Source organism: Saimiri boliviensis, chromosome 6, assembly GCF_048565385.1.
Source record: "Saimiri boliviensis isolate mSaiBol1 chromosome 6, mSaiBol1.pri, whole genome shotgun sequence".
Lineage (NCBI taxonomy): Eukaryota > Metazoa > Chordata > Mammalia > Primates > Cebidae > Saimiri > Saimiri boliviensis.
In genome coordinates, this window is record NC_133454.1 from 39,241,409 (window position 1) to 39,266,180 (window position 24,772).

The following is a 24,772-nucleotide window of genomic DNA, read 5'->3' on the forward strand; positions in this document are numbered from 1 at the left end:
CCTATTGCAGACAGTTCCAGATTTAAAAAAAAATCATATCAAGTATTTTAACAATTGAATAATTTTTAAATCCTTAAAAATTATCATTGCTCTGCTGTGTATTTGGAGGGGGATGAGTTAAAGTGTGAACTCATAGCACTATCTTAACTGGAAGCCTCTTATTTTACTTCATTTGAATAAGTATAAATTTTCAACATTGTTTCTTTAAATGATATTCATATTCTCAATTACTAATTTATTTTTCTATAAGAGAAGTATAGTTTAATGTCTGTCATGATTCAGAGTAAGGAGTGTAATTTGAGATAAGAGACATGGTTTACAGATGAGGTAATATTTTAGTTACAGAAAGATAGTTTAGTTTGAGGAGGCCATATGAATAAGAGGCATTCATTAAGAAGTAATTATAGACTGCTTAATATGTACCACTGTTCTGTATGTTGGGGACATAGTAGAGGGAAAAATAAAAAACAGACAGAAGTCTCTGCTCTCATGGTATTTACATTCTTGTCAGGTATATCTGTGGGGAAAGCTTTCTAGGTGAATATCCTGGGTAGAGAGCATGCCTGATGATTTTGAGGATCAGTAAAAAGGCAACTCCACCTGGAGCAGAATGGTTGAGAGGAGAGTTGCTGAAGATGATGTGAGAGAACTAAGGGGAGACTGGTTAGGGCGGAGCTTTGTTAACTACTACACTGTATAGGATTTCACCTTTTCCTGAGAACTAATTTACTTTGGATACTTTCAGACAAAATTATTCTGACTTGTATTTTAATGGGATTACTGTAGTTTTTGTGTTGAAAGTAGACTATAGAGGGCAATGGTTGAAGCAGTTACAACTGATTGCAGTAATCCAGAGAAAAAAGGATAGGTTGGACTAAGGATATAGTGGTAGGGTGGTGAGAAGTGGTTGTATTCTGGATATGTTTTTCAGTAGAAACAACAGAATTTGCTGACAGACTGTAATAAGGTGTAATACAAAGTCAGGCATCAACAATACCTCCAAGTATTTTGGCTTGACCAACTAGAAGGATGAAATGACCATCATTTGAGACAGAGGAGACTGAGAAAAACATATTGAGAGGAGACTATGAGGCCTTCAGTTTTAGATGTGTTAAATATGAGATACCAGACATTAAAGTTGTAAGGTTGAGAAGGCATTTGAATATATAAGCCTGGAGTTCCAGGGATCAGATATACAGAAAAAAATTTGAGGAATTATCAGGGTGTAGGTGGTATTTAAAGCTATAAGAATGAATGGTATCATCAAGAGAGTGAGAATAAACAAAAGAGAGCAGTGATCTAAGACTAAACCCTGGGACACTTGAACATTAAGAAACTGGGGAGATGAAGAGGAAGAACCAACAAAGAACATTGAGAAGAAGCTGCTAGGGAAATAAGAAAACCAGATAAGCATTATATTTTAGAAACCAAGAGAAAACAGCATGTCAAAGGAAGAAGATATGAGGAACAATGACACATGAAAGTAGATAAGGACTAGGAATTGACCATTGAATTTAGCAACATGGAAATCGTTGGTGACTTTGATAGAGCAGTGGCAGTTAGTAATGGAAAAAACCATATTGGAGTATGTTTCAGAAAGAATGAGAAGATTGGAGACAATGAATATGGGTAAACTCTTTTACAGAATTTTGTATAAAGGATGAGAGAAATGGGTTAGTAACTGGAGGAAGGAGGGTTGAAAGTAGTTATTTATTTATTTTATTTTTTTGAGGCAGAGTCTTGCTCTGTCACCCAGGCTGGAGCACCATGGTGCAGTCTCGGCTCACTGCAACCTCAGCCTCCTGGCTTCAAGTGATTCTCCTGTCTCAGCCTCTTGAGTAGCTGAGATTACAGGTGCCTGACACCATGTCCGGCTAATTTTTGTATTCTAAGTAGAGCTGGGATTTTGCCATGTTGGCCAGACTGGTCTCAAACTCCTGACCTCAAGTGATCCAACTTCCTCAGCCTCCCAGAGTGCTAGGCTTACAGGCATGAGCCACTGCACCTGGCATGTTTTTTGTTGTTGTTGTTTTTTGTTTTTTGTTTTTTTTAAAGATGAGACAAACTATAGCATGTTCCTATGCTGTTAAGAATGATTTAATAGGGAAGCAAAAAATAAAATATTTGATGCAAAACAGACTGGAAAAAATTGATGGAATAATATCATCAAGTAAGTGCACAGCAAATGGATCTAGTACACAAATGAAAGAATTAAAGATTAGCCTTTCCTATGAGAATGTAGGAATCACTTGTGATAAGAGGAAAGAAAACAGAATAGAGGGGGCTAAATCCAAGTAGGTGGGCAGGTACGGTACTGGAAAGTTTGAGATACTCTTTTCTAATTGTTTCTATTTTCTTAGTGAATTAGGAAAACTGTCCACTGAAGGAAAGAATGATGGAGGAGGTTTTGGAAGCTTAAAGATATACAAGAACACATGCAAATAGTTGTTTTTGGAGAGTGAAAGGGAAAGGATTAGGCGAATGGAGTATGATAGGATTCACTTGAGGTTAGTGATCATGGAATTCTAGAGGCCAAACAACATACTTGTGCTTTTTTTCTCAAAGCATAGGTGCATTCATGGCTGCAGACCATGAATAGGTGGTGACTTAGATTTGACCAGAATTGGGACTTCGCTACTTGATTATGACAAAACAATGGAAGGCAAGAGAGTTGAGAATATTTATAAGAATATAATTATTTTGATTTACCATGGAATTTAAGTTGGTAAGGTGGTAAATTAGGATAGGAAGATGGTGAATGACAGTGAAGTGGTGGTCAAATTGGTAGATAGTAGGTTTCAGTGGAGTTTTAGGATTTATGTTGGAAGAGAGTAAACTGGGAAGACAGGAGTGTAGTGATGGAAGTATGGGATGTTTGAAAGTGAGACTGGAAGGATTTCACTTGATGATAATTACAAAATCTCAGCATATGACTGTCACTGTGTAGGGGAGTGGCTGACAACAGTGTGGTAGATAAGAGGAGAAGAGGAGTTCAAGGAATTGAGAGGTGAGGGTACTAGAGGGATTATCTATAATGGATACTGAAAGTAAGAATAATTAAGAAGTAAGACAAGGATTGTGTTGGGAAGAGTGACAGTGACCCAAGAGCTAAAATTATTTGTGGAATGAAGAAATGATTGGACTGGTAGATGCCTGGAGCAAGGAGGGTTAGTGGTTACTTAACTAGCCTGATAATATGAAAACTGAATTTAGGGAGCTTAGCAAGGATGGTTTTGAAGTAGTGATGAAGTACAAGAGGGCACTGCCTCACTTGCAGGTCCAATGGTTTAGAGACATGATATTGCATGGTGTGTTTGGGAAACAGAGACTTCATGTGGCTGCTGCACATAGTATGTGGAACATTGTTGTGGGAAATATTATTAAAAGCCAGACTGGGGACAGATAAGGAGGGGAAGCATTTAAGTGCCATGACCTTGAATCTTATTTAATAAGCAACTAGAAGCAATTGAAAGTTATTTTGAAGGGGTTGTTAGGATCCATCAGTTTTGGATATGTTAGGAAATGTTAATATATGTAATATGTTCTGAATATATTGATATATGAAATATATGAGAACATGTATGAGAAAGATATGAGACTATGAAAAATATGAGATATGAGAATGAAACATGAAAATATGTAATAGATGAAAGTGAAGCAAATTAATAACCTAAATATACCCATTCAACTCTTTAGAAAGTACTATTTTTATTTCAAGTGAAGGAACTGGGGCAAATCAGGAAGGCAGACTTTGCTAATGTAGGATATTGTTTGAGGATAGACCATTTTAAAGAAAGCGAGTTCTCAAAGAAACAGATTATCGTTAAAAATATGTTTAAAATATTCTCACATAGGCTTAAGTGTTTTGTCAGAAATCTCTCTGTCTCAAGAATTATGGTACATTTCAACTCTGCATTAATGAAGAGCTCTTTTAGCTTACATTTTTTCTTCATTCTGAGAAATTTAAAAAGTGATTTTTTTTACCTAATTACCTGGATCACATGTGTTTCCTCTTGCTGGTAATGTCAGCTCTATCAGGTGAAAGCAACTGAAGCTGTTTGGCTTAATTTAAAATGTCAGAATTGTTACTTCAATTTTTTTCAGGAAACTAAACCTCCTTTTGTATATTCTGAAGTAGCATTCTTATAAGGTTACCTTTTCTTTAATAATAATATCTGCTTATGAAACTGTATTTGCTTATTTACAATAGTGGCAAAATGCCAGTCATAGTGAGAATACGCTTTTTAGAATGATCAGTTATGAAATTATTGATTATAAATTTTTTTTTTTTTTACTTTTAGTTCTTATTTGAGAAAGCTAAAAATCCTTGCTACTCCATTGTGCCATAAAGGCATTTTACTAGTTTTATGCCAAATAAAATATTTTTATTATTATATGTTTTTAAATGGCATTGTGATTATTTTCTAATTCAATCCAAATTGTAATTTCCTTCCTTTCACGTAGTCTAACCATTTCAAGTAAGCTTTTCCCAGTGTGCATTAATTTGCCATCAGCGAATAGTTGATATGTGTCAAAATGTTTTCTAGGAAGTCATTTCTTCTAAAGATTTCAGTATTTTTTTTTCTCTTAGTCTGGAATGAATTCTAGAAGGAAAGTATAATCAATACTGACTTTTTTGTGTTAAAGTTTTTAACTTCTGATATGGGACTTAAGCTTTTTCATAGTGATTTGCTTTTTATGTTTTAGATACCTGAAATGTTATTCAGTGAAACAGGTGGTGAAGAAAAACACAATGACAAAAAACGAAAAGAAGAAAAGAAAAAAAATTCAGGTAGTATTTTGATGAAGTCAGTTTTATCTGGTTTTTATTTATGAAATAATTTCCACTTTTCTGATATTACAGATCCATTAAAGATTCATGATTATAAATTTGAATAATGCTAAATGTAATAAAATTAGATTTCTGCTGTGAACTAAATTTTGAAGTCCTTTTTATTTTAAAATTAATGGTTATGTCATTTAACATAGAACCCACCGAATACCTACTGTGTGAGTCCAAGGAATTTAAAAATTATTTTTCTGACATAAGTGATTTCAAGGACCTACTTAAATTGTTTAGAGTCTTTTGCAAGCACCCTAAACTTTTCATAATAGCTTATCACTTAGATATGTCACAGAACTCTATAATTTATATATGAAAAAGTTTTATTGTATTCTTTGAGTATGGACTTAATCTTTTCTTAACTATAATATTCTCATTATTTTCTGTAACTTCAAATTAATTTTGATTGTTATCTTTATTTTTATATCATAATTCACTTATTTTTTTAACCATCAAATATTTATGGAACATTTTTTATACTATGTACTGAGCTGGATATTAGAGATCACTTAATAGCTCATAGTCCAGTGATAGAATTATATATATCTGATGTAGCAAGATAAGTGATGGTAGAAGTTTATATGAAATACATTGGAAAGTAAACTTCTGACTAGCAGATATTATAGGAAATAGACATTTCCCAGACAGGCATCTTAAGAAACTCATTCTGATTAGAGTGAGTAGCATGGAAAAGGTTTGGAGAAGTGAAACAGGCATATTACGAACCTATGAATAGTCTAAAGGGCTGAAACATAGGATGTATAAGTAAGTACTAGATGAAGAAGGAGGGAAAGGTTGGCATGGTTAGGTAATAAAGAGCCTTCTGCATTATGCTAAGGAGTTTGGATTCCAACCTGCAGGTGATAGGCTATTGTTGAGAGATTTAGAAAGAGATTTAACCATAGTTTTGTTTTAGAAATAGGAATTTCTTTATATATTCCTTTCTTCAGTTATTGGAAAATAGATTGGTAGTAGGGAGAAACCAAAAGCCATTACATCTCTTCAGAAGTTTGTTGTAGTAATCTAAGAGAGACATGATGAAGGCCCAAACCAAGGAAGAGGTAGTAAGAATGAAGGAAGGAATGGACTTGGTGGCTATTAGGAGGTAATCTAAATGAGACTTGATGATTATGTAATGGCTGTGGCACACAAGAAGAAAGAAGAGTCAAGGATGTTTCTTGGGGTTCTGTCTTGGAATATTCATTAGAAATTGATTTCATTTACTGGGGTAGGGAATATAGATAGAAAGTGTGTCAGCGAGAGGAAGATAATGTGTTTGATCCTGGATGTATTAAACCTAATGTGAACTTCTTAACTTTTTGGCTTTTGAAGTCCTGTTTCTCCCTGTATCAAGTGGGAGTGGATATGTATTTTGTGCTTTGCTTTTCTGTTCAGCAGATTGTATTTAGCTCACTTTTGGATTATTGTGCATGTTATATAGTCCCAATTTATATGTTATGACAGTATGTAGATTTATTTTTCTTATAACAATGAAGCTGTTCCGTCGAAATATATAACAGTAGATGAATAGAGGCTACTAAAGCTAGAGAATTCAATATTCCTAAGGAAGATGGGAGCTGTGAATAGTTGTCTAGAAATGCCTGTATATCTTTAAGGGAAGATGCTATCTCATATTTATAATTATGTAGCGTGGAAGTATCTTGTGTAAAATAAGTAACATTAGGAAATCAGTTATTTTTATTTTCTTTTTCTAGTTGATCCTGATTTTCTAAAATCATTTTTATTAATCCATGAATCTTGTAAAGCATATGGCGCCACACCAAGCCGATATATGACCTTTTTACATGTGTATTCTGCCATTAGTAGCAGCAAGAAAAAGGAATTATTAAAAAGACAAAGTCATTTGCAGGTATAGTATTGGTAATCTTGAATTATTTTATCTATATATAGGAAATAAGAGTTTTGTAAATCACAATGCTGTGTTGTGGGTGACATATACTTGGTATTAATAAACGTACTGTATTAAAAGCCTTGAAATGCAGTCTCACTTTCCTACCTATATTGCCCTCTAGGTTTTAGTAATGGTTTATATATATTTTTTTTTTTATTCAATGGTTATTTCTTTTCTTCACTGGTTGGCATTTATGGGTTTTTGCTAGCTTATGGTACTCTGTTTAAGAGTCTCTTTCACATGAAAACATTTTTAGAAATTAAGAAAACCCTGTTAATAGGCATAAGAATGATACAGTGGACTTTGTGGACTTGAGGGGAAGAGTGGGAGTGCAGAGGGATAAAAGGCAGCAAATATGGTGCAGGGTAGGTATACTGCTTGGGTGATGGGTGCACCAGTATCTCACAGATCACCACCGAAGAACTTACTCATGTAACCAAATGCCACCTGTACTCCAATAACTTACAGAAAAATAAAATAAAATAATAATAAAAAAAGAAAAGAAAACCCTATTATTAACTAAAATATAATATCCAAGATTATACTTTATCATAACCTTTAAAATTAAAATTATATTTTATAAAGTAATGTTTTTATCCATGTTACTTCACTTAGTACATTCTGAACAGTTTTCATATTTCTCTATAGAACTTTAACTTACATGTGACATTAGAATGTCAACCTCTAAAGTTGTTGGAGAACGTTTCCTCTCTAGTTTCCCTTTATTAGGGCAGTAAACTGAGTTCCATCTTAATTGAGATCATTATCTTTATCATTTCTAACGATTCACTTTCATTTATATTAAGGTACTAACTATACAGGCTTTTGGGAGGATTAATTTCCTGATTTAGTTCTCTATGGTATGTTGGATAAATTACTTTAACTTACTGATTTGCAGCTTAATTAGGCCAATGGTAGTTGTATGTGAGTGTGTTAGATAAAAGTTATATGAAAAGAACCTAGTTTGATACCTGTACTTTATGTTGGGTACTCAATAAATATTAGTTACATTTCTATTTTGCCATTACTCTTTCCCCAACTCTTCTGATTTGTTAAGTGATAAAAACATTATAGAAGAGAAAGAATTTTTTTCATGTACATTCCTGGGTTCATTACTATGTTGTTTGGACAGTGGGATGGGGTGCCATAATGGCCAGGCCAGGGTCAAATTCCTACCCAAAATGCAGATTAGGCAAGTGAATGACAGCCCAGCAGAACCATATGTGAGGCAGTCTCTTACAAGAAAAGTTAATATTAGACAGAAAAAAACCACGTCATATCTACTATAAAAAAGAGTGACTCTTGAGTCCTTTTTCCCAATCAGTAAGACTAGAATTAGAAAAGATTTACTAAGTTATCCCTTGCTTGCTATTTTCCCTCCCACCTAATGTAATGGGTAAAAAGTGTTTTTTATTAAGCTTATGTTTAAACTATCAAATATGTGTTTATCTGTTTAGCTCTTCTGTGATTTTTTTCAAGTCTTATGGATTTATTTTTTAAAATTTCGATATTGATAATTTTATTGATATTTATGGGGTACATGTGATATTTTGATACATGCAAAAATGTGTAATGATCAAAGGATGATTAGTGATGTTGAACATTTTTTCATATACCTGTTGGCCATTTGTGTATCTTTAAAAAAAAAATCTATTCAGATCCTCTGCCTACTTTTTAATGGAACTCTTTGCTGTTGTTGAGTTGTTTGAATTTCTTGCATATTCTACATATTAAGCCTCTTGTCAGATGAACAGTTTGCAAATATTTTCTCCCATTTAATAGGTTGTTTCTTCACTCTGTTAATTTTTGCTTTGCTGTGAAGAAGGTTTTTGTTTAATACAGTCTTATTTTTCTATTTTCATTTTTGTTGCCTATGCTTTTGAGGTATTAACCATAAAATCTTTGCCTAAACCAATGAGCTGGAGCATTTCCTCAATGTTTTATTCTAGAAGTTTTATAGTTCTAGGTCTTTTGTTTAAGTCTTTAATTCATTTTGAATTGATTTTTGTATATGATGACAGAGGAAGTTCTAGTTTCATTCTTTTGCATAGGGATGTCCAATTTTCCCATCACTGTTTAATGAAGAGGGTGTCCTTTTTCCAATATGTTTTCTTGTTTCTTTGTTAAAAATCAGTGGACTATAAATACATGAGTTTATTTCTGGGTTCTTTATTCTCTTCCATTGGTCTGTGTGTCTGTTTTGTACCAATACCATGCCATTTTGGTTACTATAGCTTTGTAGTACATTTTGGAATCAGGTAGTGTGATGTCTCTAGCTTTGTTATTTTTGTTTAAAATTACTTTGGCTATTCAGGCCCTTTTGTGGTTCCAAACAAATTTTTGGATTTTTAAAAAAATTTGTGTGAAGAATGTAATTAGTATTTTCGCAGGTATTGCATTGAATCTCTAGATTGCTTTCAGTAGTATGGCCATTTTGTCAATACTAATACTACATTTTTGTTGTTGTTGTTGGAGTCTTGCTCTGTTGCCCAGGCTGGAGTGGTGTGATCTCGGCTCACTGCAGCCTCTGACTCCTGGGTCAAGAGATTCTTGTGCCTCAGCCTCCCAAGTAGCGGGGATACAGGCACATGCCACCATGCTTAGCTAATTTTTACATTTTCAGTAGAGATGGGGTTTTGCTATGTTGGCCAGGCTGGTCTGGAACTCCTGACCTCAAATGATCCACCTGCCTTGGCCTCCCAAAGTGCTGGGATTATAGGCATGAGCCACTACGCCCAGCAACAACAATGCTAATACTTCTGATTCATGAGCATGGGATGTCTTTCCCTTTTTTTGGTATCTTCTTCAATTTCTTTCGTCAGTATGCTGTAGTTTTTCTTGTAGAGGTCTTTCATCTTCTTGGTTAACTTTATTCCTAGGTATATTTTTTTCTTTTTGTAGCTGCTGTAAATAGGATTGCCTTCTTAATTTCTTTTTCAGTGAGTTCATTATTGATGTATAGAAATATTACTGATTTTTCTGTGTTGATTCTGTATCCTGCCGCTTTACTGAATTTACTTATTACTTCTAAGAGTTTTTTGGTGGAGTCTTTATGTTTTTCTAGATATGAAATCGTGCCCATCTATAAAGAGGGATAATTTGACTTCCTCTTTTCCAATTTGGATGCCTTTTGTTTCTTTCTTTTGCCTGATTGCTATGGCTTGGACTTCTGGTACTGTGTTGAATAGGAGGGGTGAAAGTAGTGGGCTTCCTTGTCTTGTTCAGTTCTTGGAAAAGGTTTCCAGCTTTTCCCCATTCAGTATGTTGTGAGCAGGTGCTTTGTCATTTTTGGCCCTTATTATGTTGAGGTATGTTCCTCCAGTGCCTAATTTTTTGAGTGTTCTTTCCTTGAAGGTATGTTGAATTTTATTGAATGTGTTTTCTGTGTCTATTTTGATGATTATCTGGTTTTTGTCCTTTGTTCTGTTGATGTGATGTATTATGTTAGCCGAGTTACATATGTTGAACCATTCTCTGTGATGCTTTAAAATTTGTTTTTCTTTAAAACCTCTGTGGAATCTTTTACTGCATCTTAATGAGTATCATGTGAAATAAATCGTTGTAATTAGCAATAATAAAAAACCTAAGTCTACTTGCTACTGTTTTGTGTATACACACTAAACATGTTTGCTTGAATCTTCATTATAGGGCTTTATTTACTGTGTGTATGTAAAATATCTTTTTTAAAATATTGCCAATCAATATTTTATTGATGTAGGCTGGTGTATCTAAATTAAATGAAGCTAAAGCTCTTGTGGATGAACTGAACAGAAAAGCTGGAGAACAAAGTGTATTACTTAAAACTAAGCAAGATGAAGCAGATGCTGCCCTTCAAATGATCACAGTGTCAATGCAGGTAATGTTTAGAATGACCACAGAAATGAAAACAATAGGGAGGGCATTTATGCCTGATAGTCAGTGAAAAATAACATTTTCACTTATGTGAATTTTAAAAATATTGCTTATTCATACTGAGTGAAACTGATATTATGTCCTTAAGCTTTTATGGAAAGGAATGGTATTTTCCCACATGGTTTAGAATCATAACTTAGTATATTCAGTTGACCGTATGCTAACTTATCTAAACTCTTTTTATATTTTAAATGGGCATGGATCTGTATTTAACTGATTTTATTTCTTTATAGTCTGCCAGTTAGGTTGGTATATCCTTTTATTTTTCTTAGAATTCTCTCCATTAGGCTTTGAGAGTTTTTCTTGCTTTTAGTTTTCCCAAGATTTATGAAATGTTTTTATTCTGTCAGTACTTCCATGATGTTTTGTATTTTGATTATATATTTTTTGAGTGTTGCCTTTGTTTTGTTGAATGCTTGGAGTTCCTTCTTTGCCTCAGTATTTTATGCCTGCATGCTCTCTCAGGATGATCTTGTTCATTATATTGCTCTTATTACCAACATATGACTGTTTCAAATTCATCCTTTTTATTCTCTATCCCTAACTCCTCTTATGAGCTTCAGACTTACTCAATTACTGACAGGGCATGGTGGCTTATGCCTGTAATCCTAGCTCTTTGGAGGGCCGAGGTGGGGAATCATTTGACCCCATGAGTCTGAGAGCAGCCTGGGCAATATAGTGAGATCTTATCTCTACAAAAAATTAAAAAATTAGCTGAGTGTGGTGGCACATGCCTGTATTCCCAGCTATTCAGGAGGCTGAGATGGGAGGATTGCTTCAGTTTGAGAGGCAGAGGTTGAAGTGAGCTGAAATCATGTCACTGCTCTCCAGCCTGGGTGACAGAGCAAGATTCTCTCTCTCTCAAAAAAAAATTATGTTATCGGTTAAACATGTCTTCTTGGAAGTCTCTTGGGCAGTACGATTTGAAACAGGTTCAAAACTGAACTTACGAGTTTTCTTTACTATATTTATTTCCTCAAGTTATCGTACTATAACATACGCTAATTATTTAAGACAGTACTTATAAATCACATTATACTTAGAATTTTGTTATCTTATGCCTTAATGTAATAAGTCATTAAATTTTGTCAGTTTTACCTCCCTGACTAAGCTTCAAATATCTCCATATTGGTGATTGTTACCTAGTCAGCTAGGCACTAGTCTAATGCCTCTTTTATTAAAATTAACTTTAATATTCACCAGACTAATGTATATATCGCAGTGAATAAGTAAATGGCCTGAAAAATCTTAAAAATAACAAAGTTGTGGACTTATGATTTCAAGACTCACTTTTCACTAATCATAAGGCAGTGTGATATTAGTGTAATATTAGGCATAGAGATCATTGGAATGTGGTCAGTTGATTTTACAAAAAAAATGGCAATTATATGGGGAAAGATAGTCTTTTTAAAAAGTGGCACTGGATATTTAGATATCCAGGTAGAGAGAGAAAAAGCTCAAGACCTTTACCTTTTAACTTACACAAAAATTTACATAACATGGATGATGAATCTATGTTTAGAACATTAAATTATAAAACTTTAGAAGACAACACAGGAGAACATCTTTATGACCTTAGGTGAGGTGAAGACTGTTTAGATGTCGTATCAAAATAGGAAAAGAAAATTGATAAATTGGATTTTAAATAAAAACTTCCATTCTTTGAAATAAATTCTGAAATGAAAAGGTAAGTCACACAGACTGGGAGAAAACAGTCACAGAACATGTGTATGGTAAAGAACTTACATTCAGAATTTTAAAAAAGTACTACAACTTAATAGTAAAACAAAAATCCAGTTTAACAATGGACCAAAGATTTGAGCAGACCATTTATGAAAGAAGACATATGAAGGGCCAGTAAACACATGAAAAGATGCTCAGTCAAGTAAATGTGAGCTAAAGTCCCAGTGATGTGCTGCTATATATCCACTAGAATGGGTAAAATAAAAAGACTGAGAACACCTCAGTCTAGTATGGCAAGGCTGTGTGGAGCATCTGGAACTCTTATGCTGGAGGAAATGAAAAATCCTACAGTTACTTTTCAGAAGTTTGACACAGTTTCACAAAGTTAAACATATCTTAGTATGTCAACCAGCAGTCCCACTTTCAGATTTTCAGCTGAGAGAAATGAAAATGTGGTAAATCTTAGAAACATCACACTTAAATGAAAACAGCCAGACACAAAAGACTGTATACTGTATGATTCCTTTGTAAGAAATTACACCTGTAATCCCAGCACTTTTAAAGGCTGAGGCTGGTGGATCGCTAGGTCAGGAGTTACCAGTCTGGCCAAGATGGTGAAACCCCATCTTTACTAAATATACAAAAAAATTAGCCAGGGATGGTGGTGGGCCCCTGTAATCCCAGCTACTTGGGAGGCTGAGACAGAGAATTGCTTGAACCCAGGATGCAGAGGTTGCAGTGAGTCAAGATTACCCTAACTGCATTCTAGCCTGGGTGACAGAGCAAGATTTTGTCTCAAAAAAAAAAAAAAAGATAAAGAAAGAAAGAAATTATAGAAACAGCCAAACTACAATAGAAATCAAATTAGTGAGTATCTGACCTGGTAAGTAATACATCAGAAAATGTAAATATACTTTTTATACTGTAAAACTTTAGCATAAGTTTTTTCTCAAGGCATTTGGGAACAAAATTAATATAAATGTCTATTTAATAGAGCCAGTCATTTTTTTTGTTAAAAAATCTGTCAATTATTTTTACCCTAAAAGAGTTATTTGAAATGTAAAAAAGTGAACACTACATAAGGGATAATACTGTTGATTACTATGTGTTTATAAAAGGAAAATATTCAGCACTATGTGTGCTTTGTGTACTCTCAGGCTGGTGACCTTAGTAGCATACATTGGGTATGTGCTACTTTTTTCTCTGCCCTGTTCTGAGAATCGATGTTTCTAAGACTATAGCTAATTTTATTATCCAGCAGAGACCCAGGAGAATAACTATGCATCTCATAAGTTAATAATTTTGCTTAATTATAAATAGCAAATATTTCTGTTTGGTATTTTGTAGAATGTTCTGTCTGAAAAGATAACTTAAATAACAAATTGTTTAACTTCTAAGGCTTGCAATTCTAAGTTTATGGCATAAAGACAGTACAAATTAAATACTATACAAACTCAGAATAGAGATACCTTCTAATTGGAACAGGAGGTTAATAAAAGAAGGAATACATGAGCTGTGCCTGGGCTGTTAAATGTTCAGTATGTTTTATTATTATTTAAGAAATCATGCATTTCAGGATCTGGACATGGCGATACCTGCCTTTAATGTCGCCTACTTGGGAAGTTGAAGTGGGGGATCCCTTCAGTCCAGGAGCCTGATCAACATAGTGAGACCCTGTCTCAAAAAAAAAAAAAAAAAAAAAAAGAGAGAGGGAAAAAAAACCCCTCAGACTGACAAATAAATATATGCAAAGATGTCAACCTCATCAATAATCTAGGAAATACAAATTAAAATTGTACATTGAAAATTATGTATTTCTAGCTTGTTTAAATTTTATATAAAAAGCATTTATTGCTTTGCTAAGCAGAAAAAAATTAAAGCACTGAAACCTTTCTGATAGAAAATATAGAGTAAAATAAATCATTGGTTCCCAGGCATTTTGGAAACATTCTTGTCATAGATTCAAAACTAATATTAGAAAAACATTTAATAGAAAATGTTATTTTAAAATATTATATTTTAGATTTCATACTTTTAAATATGCATTAAAATTGATTGGAATGCCACTTAAATATTCTTATAGGATGCTAGCGAGCAAAAAACAGAACTCGAAAGGCTAAAGCACAAAATAGCAGAAGAAGTTGTTAAAATTGAAGAAAGAAAGAATAAAATTGATGATGAATTGAAAGAAGTACAAGTAAGTTAAAAAACATTCTAAGATTCATTTATATTTTTGCTTACCAGTTACATGTAGTAATTTAAACATTATTTGTAGCTCAAGTTGTTTTCTCATATTATTATAAAATGTGATTTTCAACCAAAATATTACTTGTAAAAGAGAATAAGAAGGAAAGCCTGCCAGGAAAAGTAAGTAAATTGATGGATGGTAATTAAAAATAATCTTTGTTTTTCATAAACCACATGGTTTTGATTGCAGAAGAAAAAAATGTGTTAGATAAATTAAGATTTACTGTTACTCTCTTTTCTAGTTGATTAAATTAGTCAGCTAGTCTTAAGATATAAAGAGCCTCTTAAAAATGACAAATTGTCTCAAAACAAATAAAATTTTCCAAATTAGATTATTGCAGTTGTGGTGGCAAGAACTCTTACTCTCTCAACTTGGACATTTTTTACACCTTGTTTATGCCTTGTATGATTTAAAGCATTTTGGGAGAGAGGGCATTAGTAACTATAGACATTTTGCATAAAATGACAATAAAAGATAATTTATAAAGAGTTAATGATTTTAAGAAATATACAATTTGAAAATAAAAATAGCCTTTTTCTCTTTTAGCCTTTAGTAAATGAAGCTAAACTAGCAGTTGGAAATATTAAGCCAGAATCACTTTCAGAAATTCGCTCTCTACGCATGCCACCCGATATAATTAGAGACATTCTTGAAGGAGTTTTAAGGTTGATGGGTATCTTTGATACATCTTGGGTGAGCATGAAAAGGTAAATTTTTCCATTTTCAGCAATGAGTAACACATTCTTTCTCAGTTTTAAATATTTCTTACATTGTTTTTCAAAGTGCATTTCATCTAAATACATGGGTATACATTTTGCCTTGAAATTTAAAGGTATTCTATGTAATCCTATATCAAGATCTATATGTTCCTTTCTCTATAAGTGATTGTTAAAAGTATCAAGAGGATAAAAGGAATACCTTAGAATCTTTAAGAATTTCTCAATAAATATAATATTTGTAAAGTGGACTGATTTCATACATAGTAGAGAGGACTGATTTCACTGCGATTTACTGATGAAGAAAATACAGTCACTATCCTTAAGAGTCTTATACTTTTAGGGGCTAGCGAGGGAGGGAAAGAGACAGACAGAAACAGAAAGAGGGAGACCCTTAAATAATAAACAGGAGTGGCAAACTGGAAGAGAATAAGGTATTAACAAAATCTGAAACAATGCCGCTTCAGGTTTCATGTTATAATATTAGTGTTATGCTTTGTGCTAATACTAAGTTTCTTGTTAGTATTTGGGTTGATAGTAAAGAGTTTCTTTTATATTTGGAGATTGAGGAGGAGATGGGTTGAGAGAGCACTTTAAGTTTCCTTAGAAGGGGTGAGAAAATTTTCTTGCATATCCTACAACATATGAGCACCTAATAGTTCACAAATATGCTTTTGAGTAGAACAAGATTGTGATTCTTTCATATCACTTCTTGTTCTAGTTTATTCACAAAACAGTAAAAAGACTACCATATCTCTTTCCAGAGTTTTTGTTGTCTACAAAAAGTTAATACCTCTGGACATGCCTGTAATCCCAGTACTTTGGGAGGCCAAGGCACTTTAGGCCAGGAGTTTGAGAACAGCCTGGGCGATGTAGTGAAACCCCATCTTTACCAAAAACACAAAAAAATTAGCTAGGTGTAGTGGCAGATGCCTATGTTCCCAGCTACATGGAAGGCTAAGGTGGGAGGATTGCTTGTACCAAGGAGGTGGAGGTTGCAATGAGCTGAAATTGTACCACAACACTCCAGCCTGGGTTACAGAGCGAGACTCTGTCTCAAAACAAACTAACAAAAATAAAGATAATACATGAGAAGCTTAAAGATTTTAGTACTGTATTTTCTGTTAACTAATGGATAAAATTATTGCATGTAGCATTTTGTTAAATTGATTTTTTTTTCAGAAATAGCAAATTTTATTTAGCCTCATTTAAGGAAATATGCTTTAATTTTAGTTTCCTTGCAAAAAGAGGTGTAAGAGAAGACATAGCAACCTTTGATGCCCGAAATATTTCAAAGGAAATAAGAGAGAGTGTTGAAGAGCTTCTTTTTAAAAATAAAGGATCTTTTGATCCAAAGGTAATTTTTAAGTCATACCACAAATTTCCTTTTCCATACCATATAATATTCTGCTTTTTAAATGTGATGCTTTGTCATTGCCAATTGTTTAGATCACTTGAAAATAAAAAATAAGCTTATAGGTATTACATTTGGGAAGCATTAACCAGCAGAATCAGGTAAATTAGAATCTAGGTAGCAAGGGAGATTTATTATGTTGAGTGGTTCTGATAGCTTTGTATTTGCTGTTAATGTTCTCAACTTACTTTTTTTTTTTTTAACTTTCAACTATCCTGCCTGGTGGGCTTTTATTTTTTCTTGTGTACTTGTCAGATAACAACAGATACCTGTGTTAGGATAGTGGGATCTAATTTCAGAACAATTTAGAGTTCATGTTTCTGGTAGTTTTTTTAGATTCCGTATTCAAAATGTTAGTGCATCTTCTTTGACACTAATTACAATGTTTCTAAAGCTGCTGTTATCTAATAAAGATAAATCACATGTATAGAAGAAGAATTGATGCTTAAACATTGTTGTGGATGACACATACATTCATTAGAAATGTAACTAATGAGTAATTATGTTGATACAACACCTTTATTGTAAAGAGTCTATGTGGTTCTAAAAACTTACTTTTAAGTGAAAATAGAGTTCATGTATATTTCTCTTAATCTAAATAGCAGTTCACTGTATTTTTATTTTAGCTATAAGCCAAAAACTTCTTTGAGTCAAGCTAATAAATAAATGCCAAAATAAAGTGTGTTAGAATTAACCTCGCTTTGATTTGAAATTAAGTAAGGATGTTGGATCACTTCTCATGGATTTTTTCAGAATGCTAAGCGTGCCAGTACTGCAGCTGCACCTTTGGCTGCCTGGGTGAAAGCCAATGTCCAGTATTCCCATGTCTTGGAACGAATTCAGCCTTTGGAAACTGAACAGGCAGGATTAGAATCGTAAGTGAAGTATAAAATATAAACAATTCTTTATTTTCATCAGTTTGATGAGGTTTTAATATATTATTATTTTTTTATTTTTTCTCTATTTGTAAAATGGCAGTTGACAATACTAAAACATATAAAATCAGTCAATTAAATACAAATTTAAAAGCAGATCAAAAAAAGAAAGCTATTAGAGATAGCAGACCCAACTCACTTTTTCTTCACCATTATTATTTTAAGGCTAGGTAGGTAAAAGTTCCTTTAGAAAGAACCAAAGTTTCATAAATAATGTTAAAGTACAAAACGAAAGCTTTGGAAATTTAAGGCTTTTATATTTGTTTTTACCGTCTAAGTTCTGGGAAATGTTTAGCATATATTTTCCAAAACAGTGTGTGGGCAAGTAGGAGGAAGATTTAACCACTTACTATTGGAGCATACGGTTCTAATTTGCTATCGTTACCAAGTCAGAAATATATTTTATCTCTTTTTTTCTAACTGCAGACCAAAAGGTTTATGTTCTTTAAATTTTTTTTTTATTTTATTTAAATAGGCTTTTGGGGAGCATGTGGTGCTTGGTTACATAGTTGAGATCTTTAGTAATGATTTCTGAGATTGTGGTGCAGCCATATCTGAGCAGTGTTACACTACACCCAATATGTAGTCTTTTATCTCTTGCCACCCCCAACCCTTTCCCCTGAGTCTCCCAAGTCCAACGTCTCATTCTTATGCCTTTGCGTCCTCATAGCTCAGCCTACATGAGTGAGAATGATGTTGGTTTTCCATTCCTGAGTTACTTTACTTAGATATATTAGTCTTCAATTCCATCCAGATTGCTGTAAATGCCATTATTTTGTTCTCTTTTGTGGCTGAGTAGTATTCTGTGGTGTATATGTATACTACATTCTCTTTATCCACTCATTGATTTATGGGCATTGGGCTGGTTCTGTATTTTTGCCATTGCAAATTGTGCTGCTACAAACATGGGTGTGCAAGTATCTTTTCCATATAATGCCTTCTTTTCCTCTGGGTAGATACCTAGTAGTGGAATTGCTGGATCAAACAGTAGATCTAATTTCAGTTCTTTAAGGAATCTCCACACTGTTTCCCATAGTGGTTACACTAGTTTATAGTCCTACGAACAGTGTAAAAGTGGTCCCTTTTTACCGCATTCCTGCCAACATCTATTATTTTTTGATTTTTTGATTATGGTCATTCCTGGAAGAGTGAGGTGGTACTGCATTGTGGTTTTGATTTGCATTCCCTGATAATTAATGATGTTGAGCATTTTTCCATATGCTTGTTAGCCATTTGTATATCTTCTTTTGAGAATTGTCTATTCATATCCTTAGCCCACTTTTTGATGGGATTGTTTGGTTTTTTTCTTGCTGATTTGTTTGAGTTTGCTGTAGGTTCTGGATATTAGTTCTTTGTCAGATACATAGGTTGTGAGGATTTTCTTTCACTCTGTGGGTTGTCTGTTAATTCTGCTGATTATTTCTTTTGCTGTGCAGAAGGATTTTAGTTTATTTAACTCTCATCTGTTTATCTTTGTATTTGTTGCATTTGCTTTTGGGCTCTTGGTCATGAAGGTTCTTGCCTAAGCCAATGTTTCGAAGGGTATTTCTGATGTTATCTTCTAGAATTGTTATGGTTTCAGGTCTTAGATTTAAGTCTATTATCCCTCTTGAGTTAATTTTTGCATTGAGTGAGAGACAAGGATCCAGTTTCAATCTTCTACATATGACTTGCCAATTACCTGTTGAAGAGAAGAGAAGCCCCAAGATAACAGCCTTAAGAGCAGGCCTAAAGCTAAGAAAAAATAAATAGAAAACACAGATCAGAAATCTACAGATTACTTATTATATTCAATTTTATGAATTCCTCTCTTTCTCTTTCTTACTTTAGTACCTCAGGTTTCTAGAACACATCTTCCACAGTAGATAGTGTATATGGGCTGGATTATATTTTGAAATTTGCATGTCTAAAAGTATCTATAATATATCATTGTATGTGATCAATAACTGGGTTGTGTTTAAAATATTAGACTAGAAATAGTTTTAGCTCACAATTTCGAAGGCCTTATTCTATTAAAGTAATTTTCAGAATTTGGTTCCTTGACCTGCAGCATCAGCATCACTTTGGAAATTGTTAGAAGTGCAGATTTTTTTTTAATTGCATTTTAGGTTTTGGGGTACATGTGAAAAACATGCAAGATCGTTGCATAGGTACACACGTGACAGTGTGATTTACTGCCTTCCTCCCACTTACCTATATCTGGCATTACTCCCCAACCCCGCTGTCCCTTCCCTATTTCCCTCCAACAGACCCCAGTGTGTGATGCTCCCCTCCCTGTGTCCATGTGTTCTCATTGTTCAACACATGCCTATGAGTGAGAACATGCGGTGTTTGATTTTCTGCTCCTGTGTTAGTTTGCTGAGAATGATGGCTTCCAGGTTCATCCATGTCCCTACAAAGGACACGAACTCATCGTTTTTGATGGCTGCATAATATTCCATGGTGTATATGTGCCACATTTTCCCTGTCCAGTCTATCATCCATGGGCATTTGGGTTGGTTCCAGGTCTTTGCTATTGTAAACAGTGCTGCAATGAACATTCATGTGCATGTGTCCTTATAGTAGAACAATTTATAATCCTTTGGATATATATCCAGTAATGGGATTGCTGGGTCAAATGGAATTTCTATTTCTAGGTCCTTGAGGAATTGCCACACTGTCTTCCACAATGGTTGAACAAATTTACACTCCCACCAACAGTGTAAAAGTGTTTCTATTTCCCCACATCCTCTCCAGCATCTGTTGTCTACAGATTTTTTAATGATTGCCATTCTAACTGGCATGAGATGGTATCTCAATGTGGTTTTGATTTGCATTTCTCTAATGACCAGTGATGATGAACATTTTTTCATATGTTTGTTGGCCTCATGTATGTAGAAGTGCAGATTTTTGAACTCTACCCAAACTAACTGATTCTGATTCAGATACACTCTCGGGGAGAGGACGGTAAGGCCTTGCAGTCTCTGTTTTGATAGGTAATTTTGGTGTCACTGAAGTTTGAGAACCCCTGTTGTACTCTCTGCTAGAGTTCAGTGTTGCTTTTAAAAAGTCTAATGCTATTTTGATTTCCAGTGTTTTGTATGTTACCTCATATTGTTAGAAAGTTGGAAGCTTTCTTGGCCTGTCTGATCCTTGGCTGTTAGTTATTAATTGTGTGTTTTAGAAGTCAGGCTGGAAGCCCTGAGTGTGTGGCCTGGGCTCCTTGGCTGCTGAGCATCACTGTAAGGTGATCAAATGTAGACTGGCCATTTTATGGCAGCCCCATACTATTTTGCGGGTATTTTGAGAGGCTAGGATGTCAGTCATTTTACTTTAAAAGAATCTTTATATCTTTTGCATAGGATGTGTGCATAGAGGTTGATGGAGATGAGTAAGGGCATAAGCTAGACTAGCAGCATTCTGGTAGTCAACTCTCAATAGAGAATGGATTCTGAGGTCAAATTCTTGGTAATATCAACTATTAAAGAATCCTCTCCATTTAGCTTTATTGTCACTTTCAGAAATATCTGTTTACATTTTCTGCACATTTTAGGATTCTGCTTTTTTCAGGTCCTCTTTGTATAGTCGTTTTAGCTTTTGGCTTTTTTGTATTCTGGTATGTTAGTTATTACTTTTAAAAATTTTATTGAACTTTGCAGGTGCAGGAGACTGAGGTAGGAAGATTGTTTGAGCCTAGGAGTTTGAGGCTGCAGTTGGCTCTGATTGCACCACTGTATTCTAGTCTGGGTGACAGAGTGAGACTCTGTCTCTTAAAATAAGAAAATTATTTTTGAAATCTCTCCTATTTCATACTTTCCTCTTTTGATCTGTGTGCAGGTGTATCTTTCTTATTTTCTTGGCTTCATTTTAGTAGGCTTTTAGAAGGGATAGAAGATAAATATTTACCATTTTTATCGAGAAATCTGCATGTATGAGTGTTTTAAAATATAGATTCCTAGAAATGGTATAGTTGGGTCAGAGGGTACGCTTTTAATTTTGGCATTGCTTTTCAAATTAAATTCTAAGTAAAGGTGTTATAATATAGAGTTACTGACAGTTTTCATTGTCATATATTTACTGTAAGAATACATTTTAATGTGCTGCTGCTGCTCTACAGTTGATATCTAAAAGAGAATGACTTTTATAATATTGGGTAATATTTTAGGAATCTGAAAAAAACCGAAGACAGAAAAAGGAAACTAGAGGAGCTTCTAAATTCTGTTGGTCAAAAGGTATCAGAACTCAAAGAAAAGTAAGTTATATTTTGAAGTGTATTTTGGATAATGCTGAGAGTGTTTACATTCGACATCTTGATTTCTTTCTTATTTTGACTTTTAAGATTTTAGACTCCCTTATGTCAGATGATGCTATGGGATCCATTAGTCTGTAACCTTTTTAAGGGTACATTATTGTGTTAAAAAATTCTGTCCTCTTTTTTCTCCTTTGTGTTAAAAAAATTTCCTCATGCAAATATTAAACTCAAGTTAAGGATCATTTTTTAATACTGTTAGTCTTAAAGCCTTTCATGTATCCTATTTAGTACAGGATAGAAAATATTGGTATGGGAATTATAAATGTTAGAACATTTTCTTTTAAAAATTGTGAAGATTGAAAAGCTGAATAATATCTGATTTAATACAACATGTTGAAGTGCTGTGTCATGCCTCCTTTTTTAATAGAAGAAAAAATAATTATTGTACTGAGAAATTAATCAGATTAAAACTTTGAATTTTTTCTCTATGTTCAGGAAACAATTCTCTCTCTCTCTCTCTCTCTCTCTTTCTCTCTCTCTCGCTCTCTCTCTCCTTTACTCCCTTTTTTTCTGTCTCTCTAATATATACTTATAGAGAAATACTTACAAAAAAAAAGCAAACCAAAAAGAAAACCCCAAACTGATAAACCCAGTGTTTTCAATATTCCTGAATAAGAACGTTAGAAATATAGGAAAGAAATCACATCATTTTTTTTCCAGTTATTAGAGAAGTATAAGGAAAATAAGTATGATGTATTCTTTTCACTGTCATATGCTCACAATCAGCACTTAATATTCATCTAATTATTAAATATTTATTGAGTAGTTAGCATATTATAGCAATGTTTTGACTTCGTTTATTAGTCACTTGCTGTGTTAGGTGTTGTACTGGGTAATTTATATATTTATTTAATCCTTAAAACAATAATGAGAAGTAAATATATTTCTATTTTGCAGATTAGGAAGGTTAAAATTATCTAGTCTTTTTTTGTATAAGGTTGAGCTGCTAGTAAAATACTAAGCCATGTTGGATACTAGATTTGTCTGATTCCATAAAGTTTCTACTCTTAGCCATTGCAGCATACTACCATTATTTTGGAAGGATTATTATAAGAACTTTTGAAATTAACTTTTAATTTTAAATAAAACAGAATGACATTTTTCATTATAGAGTCGTTCTCAAGAATGAATTAATGTTGGCAATCATGCTGTTACTTACTATGATCCTTAATTAAGATTTAATTGACTCTAGGCCATGAATAACAGTTTTGCTTTCTTATATATCAACAAAGAATAAGGGAATTGAAAAATAAGCATGATCTATCAATTTTTGAATTCTAATTTTACAAAATTAAAGAGATGATTTTCATTTCTAATAAAGCTTATACAGAGTTATGAGAGTTGATTTAATGCAACAAATATTTATTGCAAAACCATGTTCATTGTAGAGTATGCACTGTTGTGGTGAATAAAGATGAGCTTTCCATTTCCAGGTTTTAGAACAGTGCTGTTTAATGGAACTTCATGAGATTATGGAAATTTTCTGAGATCTGTGTTATCCAATATGGTATCTAATAGTGATATGTGGCTACTCAGCACTTGGCAGTGTTTGTAATATGACTGATGCATTTAAAATTTTATTTATCTTTAATTAATTTAAATTTAAATAGGTGCAGAGTGGCTAGCGGCTATTTGTTCATATTGGACAAGTTGGTTCTAGAGTCTTATGTCTAGGCAAGGAAGGAAGAAGGCACTTAGACAATGAAATATACTGTAAAGTACGTGCAACTTAATGCCAGCCACATCTGTATATGAATTTTAGATCCTCTTCTGATTATTGATGAGAACCTGGGCAATAATTTCTTTGGGTTTAACTTTACATATGTATAACATAAGATTTATAGTGTTTAACTTGAACTGTTCTGGAGAATTAAATGTTACTTTTTTGATGCTTGGTTCCACCCTGAACATATTATAAGCACTTACATACTTGTTGAATGACTAAATAATCATGTCAAATATTACTATTATATTTAATAAAATTGCACACATATTTTTCAAGGAAAATATGAAGAAAATTATAAAGATCAATGAATATAGGGAGAGGTTATATATGATGTACTGAAATGAATTTTGAAATTTTATTTGTATTTTTAGTGGTAAATATTAGAGGAGGTTGGGCTGTGGGGTGAGGAAGGGTGTGATTGGAAGATACTCTAGGCAAATGGAACATTCTGAATAACACTGGAGATAAAGGATAGGATATTTACTGATCATGTAAAATTCTTCTGATATGGACATATATTAATGGTTTTGCTGATCAGTAATATAATTAAATAAAGACAGATTGGATGTTTAAGACAGTCCTTGAATGCTTGTTGTATTGGCAAATTTGTATATAATGTAGTAGAGCATGGAGGCCCTGTCAAGTTTTTTTCAAGTTTTTGTTTTGTTTTGTTTTGTTTTGTTTTTTGAGACAGAGTTTCGCTCTTGTTGCCTAGGCTGGAGTGCAGTGGCGGGATCTCCGCTCACCACAAACTCCATCTCCAGGATTCAAGCGATTCTCCTGGCTCAGCCTCCCTAGTAGCTGGGCTTATAGGCATGTGCCACCACGCCTGGCTAATTTTTTTTTGTATTTTTAATAGAGACAGTTTCTCCATTTTGGTCAGGTGGTCTTGAACTCCCGACCTCAGGTGATCTGCCCGCCTTGGCTTCCCAAACCTGTCAAGTTTTATGAGGTAGAGAATGCTACACTTTATATATATGTGTGTGTGTGTATGTGTGTGTGTGTGTGTGTGTGTGTATATATATATATATATATATATATATATATATATATATGTATGTTGGTCTATTTGTCTCTTCTATTAATGATATT

The 24,772-nt window shown here is 33.6% G+C and overlaps 1 protein-coding gene across 4 annotated transcripts in view; it reads left to right on the forward strand.

The window, feature by feature from the left end:
* Nucleotides 1-24,772, forward strand: part of DYNC2H1 (dynein cytoplasmic 2 heavy chain 1) — a 402,876-nt gene that overhangs the window by 113,697 nt on the left and 264,407 nt on the right. For all 4 annotated transcript variants that reach the window (XM_003923764.4, XM_003923763.4, XM_074400491.1 and 1 more), the window contains 8 exons: nucleotides 4,708-4,792; nucleotides 6,559-6,713; nucleotides 10,474-10,611; nucleotides 14,434-14,547; nucleotides 15,145-15,305; nucleotides 16,548-16,671; nucleotides 17,482-17,603; nucleotides 21,808-21,894. In XM_003923764.4, coding sequence (XP_003923813.1) covers nucleotides 4,708-4,792; nucleotides 6,559-6,713; nucleotides 10,474-10,611; nucleotides 14,434-14,547; nucleotides 15,145-15,305; nucleotides 16,548-16,671; nucleotides 17,482-17,603; nucleotides 21,808-21,894 — 986 coding nt within the window. The remainder of the gene's footprint in view (nucleotides 1-4,707; nucleotides 4,793-6,558; nucleotides 6,714-10,473; nucleotides 10,612-14,433; nucleotides 14,548-15,144; nucleotides 15,306-16,547; nucleotides 16,672-17,481; nucleotides 17,604-21,807; nucleotides 21,895-24,772) is intronic.